At 49.2% G+C, this 12,919-nt stretch overlaps 1 protein-coding gene across 3 annotated transcripts in view; it reads left to right on the top strand.

Annotated features, from left to right (window-relative positions):
* Positions 1-12,919, top strand: part of KIFC3 (kinesin family member C3) — a 97,903-nt gene that overhangs the window by 29,943 nt on the left and 55,041 nt on the right. For all 3 annotated transcript variants that reach the window (XM_063945815.1, XM_063945817.1, XM_063945816.1), the window contains exons 5-6: positions 529-744; positions 3,893-4,066. In XM_063945815.1, coding sequence (XP_063801885.1) covers positions 529-744; positions 3,893-4,066 — 390 coding nt within the window. The remainder of the gene's footprint in view (positions 1-528; positions 745-3,892; positions 4,067-12,919) is intronic.

Below are 12,919 nucleotides of genomic sequence, written 5' to 3'. Positions count from 1 at the left end.
GGGAGCTTTGGTATAATCCCCATGGTCCTGACGGAGTCCCAGCATCCACTAGGACGTTAGAGAAAATAAGAATTTACTTACCGATAATTCTATTTCTCATAGTCCGTAGTGGATGCTGGGCGCCCATCACAAGTGCGGATTGTCTGCAATACTGGTACATAGTTATTGTTACCAAAAAATCGGGTTATTGCTGTAGTGAGCCATCTTTTCTAGAGGCTCCTCTGTTATCATGCTGTTAACTGGGTTTAGATCACGAGTTGTACGGTGTGATTGGTGTGGCTGGTATGAGTCTTACCCGGGATTCAAAATCCTTCCTAATTGTGTACGCTCGTCCAGGCACAGTATCCTAACTGAGGCTTGGAGAAGGGTCATAGGGGGAGGAGCCAGTGCACACCAGGTAGTTCTAAAGCTTTACTTTTGTGCCCAGTCTCCTGCGGAGCCGCTATTCCCCATGGTCCTTACGGAGTCCCCAGCATCCACTACGGACTATGAGAAATAGAATTATCGGTAAGTAAATTCTTATTTTAGGAGCTGGTGGCTCTGCGGGGGCGTATTCAGCTTATGGAAGAGCAAGAGAGTGAGAGGAAGACCCTGATTTGCACCCTACAGAGGGAGGTGCAGCAGAAGGCGGAGCGGCTGGCGGAAGCGGAGCTCAGAGTGAGGGACTCTGTATCTGAAAGGGTGGAGGAGGAGGAGAGGCTGAACCGCAGGTTACGGGAACTTTCCCAGCAGCCTCAGATAAAGGTACCGGTTACACCATGACAAGTCTGCATGTAATGGTTCAGGCCTAGTCCTGCCGCAGCCCCGCTCCACAAATGTGCAAGTGATGGTAATGCTGGGACGGGGTGTGAGATTGGGGTCACCCATTCTGGGCAGTGTGATGGTAATGCTGGGACGGTGTGTGAGATTGGGGTCACCCATACTGGGCAGTGTAATGGTAATGCTGGGACGGGGTGTGAGATGGGGTCACCCATACTGGGCAGTGTAATGGTAATGCTGGGACGGGGTGTGAGATGGGGTCACCCATACTGGGCAGTGTGATAATAATGCTGGGACGGGGTGTGAAATGGGGTCACCCATACTGGGCAGTGTGATGGTAATGCTTGGACGGGGTGTGAGATGGGGTCACCCATACTGGGTAGTGTAATGGTAATGCTGGGACGGGGTGTGAGATGGGGTCACCCATACTGGGCAGTGTGATGGTAATTCTGGGACGGGGTGTGAGATGGGGTCACCTATACTGTGCAGTGTGATGGTAATTCTGGGACGGGGTGTGAGATGGGGTCACCCATACTGGGCAGTGTAATGGTAATGCTGGGAAGGGGTGTGAGATGGGGTCACCCATACTGGGCAGTGTGATGGTAATTCTGGGACGGGGTGTGAGATGGGGTCACCCATAGTGGGCAGTGTGATGGTAATGCTGGGACGGGGTGTGAGATGGGGTCACCCATAGTGGGCAGTGTGATGGTAAGATCTGTGATTTACATGCAAGCACTGTACCACCCCTATGTCACCTATACACGGTAATCACATGTACCACCCCTATGTCACCTATACACGGTAATCACATGTACTACCCCTATGTCACCTATACACGGTAATCACATGTACCACCCCTATGTCACCTATACACGGTAATCGCATGTACCACCCCTATGTCACCTATACACAGTAATCACATGTACCACCCCTGTATAACCTATACACGGTAATCACATGTACCACCCCTATGTCACCTATACACGGTAATTACATGTACCACCCCTATATAACCTATATACGGTAATCACATGTACCACCCCTATATAACCTATACACGGTAATCACATGTACCACCGCTATGTCACCTATACACGGTAATCACATGTACCACCCCTATGTCACCTATACACGATAATCACATGTACAACCCCTATGTCACCTATACACGGTAATCACATGTACCACCCCTATGTCACCTATACATGGTAATCACATGTACCACCTCTATGTCACCTATACATGGTAATCACATGTACCACCCCTATATAACCTATACACGGTAATCACATGTACCACCCCTATGTCACCTATACACAGTAATCACATGTACCACCCCTATGTCACCTATACACGGTTATCACATGTACCACCCCTATGTTACCTATACACGGTAATCACATGTACCACCCCTATGTCACCTTTACATGTTAATCACATGTACCACCCCCTATATAACCTATACACGGTAATCACATGTACCACCCCTATGTCACCTATACACGGTAATCACATGTACCACACCTATGTCACCTATACACGGTTATCACATGTACTACCCCTATGTCACCTATACACGGTAATCACATGTACCACCCCTATGTCACCTTTACATGGTAATCACATGTACCACCCCTATGTCACCTATACATGGTAATCACATGTACCACCCCTACATAACCTATACACGGTAATCACATGTACCACCCCTATGTCACCTATACACGGTAATCATATGTACCACCCCTATGTCACCTATACATGATAATCGCATGTACCACCCCTATGTCACCTATACACGGTAAAAACATGTACCACCCCTATATAACCTATACATGGTAATCACATGTACCACCCCTATGTCACCTTTACATGGTAATCACATGTACCACCCCTATGTCACCTATACATGGTAATCACATGTACCACCCCTACATAACCTATACACGGTAATCACATGTACCACCCCTATGTCACCTATACACGGTAATCACATGTACCACCCCTATGTCACCTATACATGGTAATCACATGTACCACCCCTATGTCACCTATACACGGTAATCACATGTACCACCCCTATGTCACCTATACATGGTAATCACATGTACCACCCCTATGTCACCTTTACATGGTAATCACATGTACCACCCCTATGTCACCTATACATGGTAATCACATGTACCACCCCTACATAACCTATACACTGTATTCACATGTACCACCCCTATGTCACCTTTACATGGTAATCACATGTACCACCCCTATGTCACCTATACACGGTAATCACATGTACCACCCCTATGTCACCTATACACGGTAATCACATGTACCACCCCTATGTCACCTATACATGGTAATCGCATGTAACACCCCTATGTCACCTATACACGGTAAAAACATGTACCACCCCTATATAACCTATACATGGTAATCACATGTACCACCCCTATGTCACCTTTACATGGTAATCACATGTACCACCCCTATGTCACCTTTACATGGTAATCACATGTACCACCTCTATGTCACCTATACATGGTAATCACATGTACCACCCCTGCATAACCTATACACGGTAATCACATGTACCACCCCTATGTCACCTATACATGGTAACCGCATGTACCACCCCTATGTCACCTATACACGGTAAAAACATGTACCACCCCTATATAACCTATACATGGTAATCACATGTACCACCCCTATGTCACCTTTACATGGTAATCACATGTACCACCCCTATGTCACCTATACACGGTAATCACATGTACCACCCCTGCATAACCTATACACGGTAATCACATGTACCACCCCTATGTCACCTATACATGGTAACCGCATGTACCACCCCTATGTCACCTATACACGGTAAAAACATGTACCACCCCTATATAACCTATACATGGTAATCACATGTACCACCCCTATGTCACCTTTACATGGTAATCACATGTACCACCCCTATGTCACCTATACACGGTAATCACATGTACCAGCCATCTCTGTGCTGCACATGTACAATGTGTGCGTTACATGTATAGCTGGCTGGATCCTAATCCCTGGCCCCATGAGCTGACATGTGCAGGAGACGGTGTGATTTGTACATACATGTTCTCTCTCGTCGCAGTACGTGGTGCAGACCGTGCAGGTGGAATCTGGCAAGATGAAAGCCGCACTCAGCCAGGCGGAGAACTGCAACCAGCACCTCCAGGAGCAGCTGGACAGACGGAACCGGGAGCTACAGGACAGGAACAGACAACTCCTGCAGGAACAGGAGCAAGTGGCAAAGCTCCAAGCTCAGGTCAGGACTAACCGAAACCTTCCCCTGTTACTACTATACACAGGTCACCTACCCCTGCTACTATACACAGGTCACCTACCCCTGCTACTATACACAGGTCACCTACCCCTGCTACTATACACAGGTCACCTACCCCTGCTACTATACACAGGTCACCTTCCCTGCTACTATACACAGGTCACCTTCCCCTTCTGCTACAACTATACACAGGTCACCTTCCCCTGCTACTACTATACACAGGTCACCTTCCCCTGCTACTACTATACACAGGTCACCTACCCCTGCTACTACTATACACAGGTCACCTACCCCTGCTACTACTATACACAGGTCACCTACCCCTGCTACTATACACAGGTTACCTTCCCTGCTACTATACACAGGTCACCTTCCCCTTCTGCTACAACTATACACAGGTCACCTTTCCCTGCTACTATACACAGGTCACCTTCCTCTTCTGCTACAACTATACACAGGTCACCTTTCCCTGCTACTATACACAGGTCACCTTCCCCTTCTGCTACTACTATACACAGGTCACCTTCCCCTGCTACTACTATACACAGGTCACCTTCCCCTGCCACTACTATACACAGATCACCTTCCCCTGCTACTACTATACACAGGTCACTTTCCCCTGCCACTACTATACACAGGTCACCTTCCCCTGCCACTACTATACACAGATCACCTTCCCCTGCTACTACTATACACAGGTCACCTTCCCCTTCTGCTACTACTATACACAGGTCACCTTCCCCTGCTGCTACTACTACTATACACAGGTCACCTTCCCCTGCTACTACTATACACAGGTCACCTTACCCTGCTACTACTATACATAGGTCACCTTCCCCTGCTACTATACACAGGTCACCTTCCCCTGCTACTATACACAGGTCACCTTCCCCTGCTACTATACACAGGTCACCTTCCCCGTCTGCTACAACTATACACAGGTCACCTTTCCCTGCTACTATACACAGGTCACCTTCCCCTTCTGCTACAACTATACACAGGTCACCTTCTGCTATTACTATACACAGGTCACCATCCCCTGCTACTATACACAGGTCACCTTCCCCTGCTACTATACACAGGTCACCTTCCCCTGCTACTATACACAGGTCACCTTCCCCTGCTACTATACACAGGTCACCTTCCCCGTCTGCTACAACTATACACAGGTCACCTTTCCTGCTACTATACACAGGTCACCTTCCCCTTCTGCTACTACTATACAGAGGTCACTTTCTCCTGCTGCTGCAATACACAGGTCACATTCCACTGGTACTACTATACACAGGTCACCTTCCCCTTCTGCTACTACTATACACAGGTCACCTTCCCCTTCTGCTACTACTATACACAGGTCACCTTCCCCTGCTACTACTATACACAGGTCACCTTCCCCTTCTGCTACTACTATACACAGGTCACCATCCCCTGCTACTATACACAGGTCATCTTCCCCTTCTGCTACTACTATACACAGGTCATCTTCCCCTTCTGCTACTACTATACACAGGTCACCTTCCCCTGCTACTACTATACACAGGTCACCTTCCCCTTCTGCTACTACTATACACAGGTCACCATCCCCTGCTACTATACACAGGTCACCTTCCCCTTCTGCTACTACTATACACAGGTCACTTTCTCCTGCTGCTGCAATACACAGGTCACATTCCACTGGTACTACTATACACAGGTCACCTTCCCCTGCCACTACTACACACAGATCACCTTCCCCTGCTACTACTATACACAGGTCACCTTCCCCTGCTATTACTATACACAGGTCACCTTCCCCTGCTATTACTATACACAGGTCACCTTCCCCTGCTACTACTATACACAGGTCACCTTCCCCTGCTACTACTATACACAGGTCACCTTCCCCTGCTACTACTATACACAGGTCACCTTCCCCTGCTATTACTATACACAGGTCACCTTCCCCTGCTACTAATACTATACACAGGTCACCTTCCCCTGCTACTACTATACACAGGTCACCTTCCCCTGCTACTACTACTATACACAGGTCACCTTCCCCTGCTACTACTATACACAGGTCACCTTCCCCTGCTACTAATACTATACACAGGTCACCTTCCCCTGCTACTACTATACACAGGTCACCTTCCCCTGCTACTACTACTATACACAGGCCACCTTTCCCTGCTGCTGCTACTACTACTATACACAGGTCACCTATCCCTGCTGCTGCTACTATACACAGGTCACCTTCCCCTGCTGCTGCTACTATACACAGGTCACCTTCCCCTGCTGCTGCTGCTGCTGCTACTACTACTATACACAGTTCACCTTCCCCTGCTACTACTACTATACACAGGTCACCTTTCCCTGCTACTATACACAGGTCACCTTCCCCTGCTATTACTATACACAGGTCACCTTCCCCTGCTACTACTATACACAGGTCACCTTCCCCTGCTACTACTATACACAGGTCACCTTCCCCTGCTACTACTACTATACACAGGTCACCTACCCCTGCTGCAACTGCTATACACAGGTCACCTTCCCCTGCTACTACTACTATACACAGGTCACCTACCCCTGCTGCAACTGCTATACACAGGTCATCTTCCCCTGCTACTACTATACACAGGTCACCTTCCCCTGCTACTACTACTATACACAGGTCACCTACCCCTGCTGCTACTACTATACACAGGTCACCTTCCCCTGCTACTACTATACACAGGTCACTTTCTCCTGCTGCTGCAATACACAGGTCACATTCCACTGGTACTACTATACACAGGTCACCTTCCCCTTCTGCTACTACTATACACAGGTCATATCCCCTACTACTATACACAGGTCACCTTCCCCTTCTGCTACTACTATACACAGGTCACCTTCCCCTGCTACTACTATACACAGGTCACCTTCCCCTTCTGCTACTACTATACACAGGTCACCTTTCCAGCTACTATACACAGGTCACCATCCCCTGCTACTATACACAGGTCACCTTCCCCTTCTGCTACTACTATACACAGGTCACTTTCTCCTGCTGCTGCAATACACAGGTCACATTCCACTGGTACTACTATACACAGGTCACCTTCCCCTTCTGCTACTACTATACACAGGTCATATCCCCTACTACTATACACAGGTCACCTTCCCCTTCTGCTACTACTATACACAGGTCACCTTCCCCTGCTACTACTATACACAGGTCACCTTCCCCTTCTGCTACTACTATACACAGGTCACTTTCTCCTGCTGCTGCAATACACAGGTCACATTCCACTGGTACTACTATACACAGGTCACCTTCCCCTGCCACTACTACACACAGATCACCTTCCCCTGCTACTACTATACACAGGTCACCTTCCCCTGCTATTACTATACACAGGTCACCTGCCCCTGCTACTACTATACACAGGTCACCTTCCCCTGCTACTACTATACACAGGTCACCTTCCCCTGCTACTACTACTATACACAGGTCACCTTTCCCTGCTGCTGCTACTATACACAGGTCACCTACCCCTGCTGCTACTACTATACACAGGTCACCTTCCTCTGCTACTACTACTATACACAGGTCACCTTCCTCTGCTACTACTACTATACACAGGTCACCTACCCCTGCTTCTGCTACTACTACTATACACAGGTCACCTTTCCCTGCTGCTGCTGCTGCTACTACTACTATACACAGGTCACCTTTCCCTGCTGCTGCTGCTGCTACTACTACTATACAGGGTGGTCTTCTGTTTGCCGGCGGTCGGGCTCCCGGCGCTCAGTATCCCGGCGCCGGGAGCCCGACAGCCGGCATACCGACACTTATTTTCCCTCGTGGGGGTCCACGACCCCCATAGAGGGAGAATAAAATAGTGTGGCGAGCGTAGCGCGCCACCGTGCCCGTAGCGTGGCGAGCGCAGCGAGCCCGCAAGGGGCTCATTTGCGCTCGCCAACCTGTCGGTAAGCCGGCGGTCGGGCTCCCGGCGCCGGGATGCTGGTCGCCGGGAGCCCGACCGCCGGCCAGCCGTAGTGAACCCACTATACACATGTCACCTACCCCTGCTGCTACTACTATACACAGGTCATCTTCCCCTGCTACTACTACTACTACTATACACAGGTCACCTTCCCCTGATACTACTACTACTATACACAGGTCACCTTCCCCTGCTACTACTACTATACACAGGTCACCTACCCCTGCTGCTACTACTATACACAGGTCACCTACCCCTGCTACTACTACTATACACAGGTCACCTACCCCTGCTGCTACTGCTATATACAGGTCATCTTCCCCTGCTACTACTATACACAGGTCACTTCCCCTGCTACTACTACTATACACAGGTCACCTACCCCTTCTGCTACTACTATACACAGGTCACCTTCCCCTGCTACTACTATACACAGGTCATTTTCTCCTGCTGCTGCAATACACAGGTCACATTCCACTGGTACTACTATACACAGGTCACCTTCCCCTTCTGCTACTACTATACACAGGTCACCATCCCCTGCTACTATACACAGGTCACCTTCCCCTTCTGCTACTACTATACACAGGTCACCTTCCCCTGCTACTACTATACACAGGTCACCTTCCCCTGCTACTACTATACACAGGTCACCTTCCCCTGCTACTACTATACACAGGTCACCTTCCCCTGCCACTACTACACACAGATCATCTTCCCCTGCTACTACTATACACAGGTCACCTTCCCCTGCTACTACTATACACAGGTCACCTTCCCCTGCTACTACTATACACAGGTCACCTTCCCCTGCTACTACTATACACAGGTCACCTTCCCCTGCTATTACTATACACAGGTCACCTTCCCCTGCTACTACTACTACACACAGGTCACCTTCCCCTGCTACTACTATACACAGGTCACCTTACCCTGCTACTACTACTATACACAGGTCACCTTTCCCTGCTACTACTACTATACACAGGTCACATTCCCCTGCTACTACTAGTATACACAGGTCACCTATCCCTGCTGCTACTACTATACACAGGTCACCTTCCCCTGCTACTACTAGTATACACAGGTCACCTATCCCTGCTGCTACTGCTATACACAGGTCACCTTCCCCTTCTGCTACTACTATACACAGGTCACCATCCCCTGCTACTATACACAGGTCACCTTCCCTTTCTGCTACTACTATACACAGGTCACTTTCTCCTGCTGCTACTATACACCGGTCACCTTCCCCTGCTATTACTATACACCGGTCACCTTCCCCTGCTACTACTATACACAGATCATCTTCCCCTGCTATTACTATACACCGGTCACCTTCCCCTGCTATTACTATACACAGGTCACCTTCCCCTGCTAGTACTACTATACACAGGTCACCTTCCCCTGCTACTACTATACACAGGTCACCTTCCCCTGCTATTACTATACACAGGTCACCTTCCCCTGCTACTACTATACACAGGTCACCTTCCCCTGCTAGTACTACTATACACAGGTCACCTTCCCCATGCTGCTGCTGCTGCTGCTGCTACTACTACTATACACAGTTCACCTTCCGCTACTACTACTATACACAGGTCACCTACCCCTGCTGCTACTTCTATACACAGGTCACCTTCCCCTGCTACTACTGCTATACACAGGTCACCTTCCCTTTCTGCTACTACTATACACAGGTCACCTTCTCCTGCTACTACTGCTATACACAGGTCACCTTCCCTTTCTGCTACTACTATACACAGGTCACTTTCTCCTGCTGCTACTACTATACACAGATCATCTTCCCCTGCTACTACTACTATACACAGGTCACCTTCCCCTGCTACTACTATACACAGGTCACCTTCCCCTGCTACTACTATACACAGGTCACCTTCCCCTGCTATTACTATACACAGGTCACCTTCCCCTGCTACTACTATACACAGGTCACCTTCCCCTGCTAGTACTACTATACACAGGTCACCTTTCCCTGCTGCTGCTACTATACACAGGTCACCTTCCCCTGCTACTACTATACACAGGTCACCTTCTCCTGCTACTACTACTATACACAGGTCACCTTCCCCTGCTACTACTACTATACACAGGTCACCTTCCCCTGCTACTACTACTATACACAGGTCACCTTCCCCTGCTACTACTACTATACACAGGTCACCTACCCCTGCTGCTACTTCTATACACAGGTCACCTTCCCCTGCTACTACTATACACAGGTCACCTTCTCCTGCTACTACTGCTATACACAGGTCACCTTCCCCTGCTACTACTATACACAGGTCACCTTCCCCTGCTGCTGCTACTACTATACACAGGTCACCTTCCCCTGCTACTACTATACACAGGTCACCTACCCCTGCTGCTGCTACTACTATACATAGGTCACCTTCCCCTGCTACTACTATACACAGGTCACCTTCCCCTGCTACTACTACTATACACAGGTCACCTTCCCCTGCTACTACTACTATACACAGGTCACCTTCCCCTGCTACTACTACTATACACAGGTCACCTTCCCCTGCTACTACTACTATACACAGGTCACCTACCCCTGCTACTATACACAGGTCACCTTCCCCTGCTACTACTACTATACACAGGTCACCTTCCCCTGCTACTACTACTATACACAGGTCACCTACCCCTGCTACTATACACAGGTCACCTTCCCCTGCTATTACTACTATACACAGGTCACCTACCCCTACTACTATACACAGGTCACCTTCCCCTGCTACTACTACTATACACAGGTCACCTTCCCCTGCTACTACTACTATACACAGGTCACCTACCCCTGCTGCTACTTCTATACACAGGTCACCTTCCCCTGCTACTGCTACTATACACAGGTCACCTTCCCCTGCTACTACTGCTATACACAGGTCACCTTCCCCTGCTACTACTGCTATACACAGGTCACCTTCCCCTGCTACTACTATACACAGGTCACCTTCCCCTGCTACTACTGCTATACACAGGTCACCTTCCCCTGCTACTACTATACACAGGTCACCTTCCCCTGCTGCTGCTACTACTATACACAGGTCACCTTCCCCTGCTACTACTATACACAGGTCACCAACCCCTGCTGCTGCTACTACTATACATAGGTCACCTTCCCCTGCTACTACTATACACAGGTCACCTTCCCCTGCTACTACTATACACAGGTCACCTTCCCCTGCTGCTGCTACTACTATACACAGGTCACCTTCCCCTGCTATTACTACTATACACAGATCACCTTCCCCTGCTACTACTGCTATACACAGGTCACCTTCCCCTGCTACTACTATACACAGGTCACCTTCCCCTGCTACTACTACTATACACAGGTCACCTTCCCCTGCTACTACTATACACAGGTCACCTTCCCCTGCTACTACTACTATACACAGGTCACCTTCCCCTGCTACTACTACTATACACAGGTCACCTTCCCCTGCTACTACTATACACAGGTCACCTTCCCCTGCTACTACTATACACAGGTCACCTTCCCCTGCTACTACTATACACAGGTCACCTTCCCCTGCTACTACTATACACAGGTCACCTTCCCCTGCTACTATACACAAGTCACCTTCCCCTGCTGCTACTATACACAGGTCACCTTCCCCTGCTACTACTATACACAGGTCACCTTCCCCTGCTGCTACTATACACAGGTTACCTTCCCCTGCTACTACTATACACAGGTCACCTTCCCCTGCTGCTACTACTATACACAGGTCACCTTCCCCTGCTGCTACTAAACACAGGTCACCTTCCCCTGCTATTACTGTACACAGGTCACCTTCCCCTGCTGCTACTGCTATACACAGGTCACCTTCCCCTGCTGCTACTACTATACACAGGTCACCTTCCCCTGCTACTACTGCTATACACAGGTCACCTTCCCCTGCTACTACTACTATACACAGGTCACCTTCCCCTGCTACTACTGCTATACACAGGTCACCTTCCCCTGCTACTACTACTATACACAGGTCACCTTCCCCTGATGCTACTACTATACACAGGTCACCTTCCCCTGTTACTACTATACACAGGTCACCTTCCCCTGCTACTACTATACACAGGTCATCTTCCCCTGCTACTACTACTATACACAGGTCACCTACCCCTGCTGCTACTGCTATACACAGGTCACCTTCCCCTGCTACTACTGCTATACACAGGTCACCTTCCCCTGCTACTACTACTATACACAGGTCACCTTCCCCTGCTACTACTGCTATACACAGGTCACCTTCCCCTGCTACTACTGCTATACACAGGTCACCTTCCCCTGCTACTACTACTATACACAGGTCACCTTCCCCTGCTGCTGCTACTACTACTATACACAGGTCACCTTCCCCTGCTACTACTATACACAGGTCACCTTCCCCTGCTACTACTATACACAGGTCACCTTCCCCTGCTACTACTATACACAGGTCACCTTCCCCTGCTACTACTATACACAGGTCACCTTCCCCTGCTACTATACACAAGTCACCTTCCCCTGCTGCTACTATACACAGGTCACCTTCCCCTGCTACTACTATACACAGGTCACCTTCCCCTGCTCCTACTATACACAGGTTACCTTCCCCTGCTACTACTATACACAGGTCACCTTCCCCTGCTGCTACTACTATACACAGGTCACCTTCCCCTGCTACTACTAAACACAGGTCACCTTCCCCTGCTATTACTATACACAGGTCACCTTCCCCTGCTGCTACTGCTATACACAGGTCACCTTCCCCTGCTGCTACTACTATACACAGGTCACCTTCCCCTGCTACTACTGCTATACACAGGTCACCTTCCCCTGCTACTA

Source organism: Pseudophryne corroboree, chromosome 11 (assembly GCF_028390025.1).
Source record: "Pseudophryne corroboree isolate aPseCor3 chromosome 11, aPseCor3.hap2, whole genome shotgun sequence".
NCBI classification, from domain to species: Eukaryota; Metazoa; Chordata; class Amphibia; order Anura; family Myobatrachidae; genus Pseudophryne; species Pseudophryne corroboree.
This window is presented reverse-complemented; position numbering and strand designations above follow the sequence as displayed.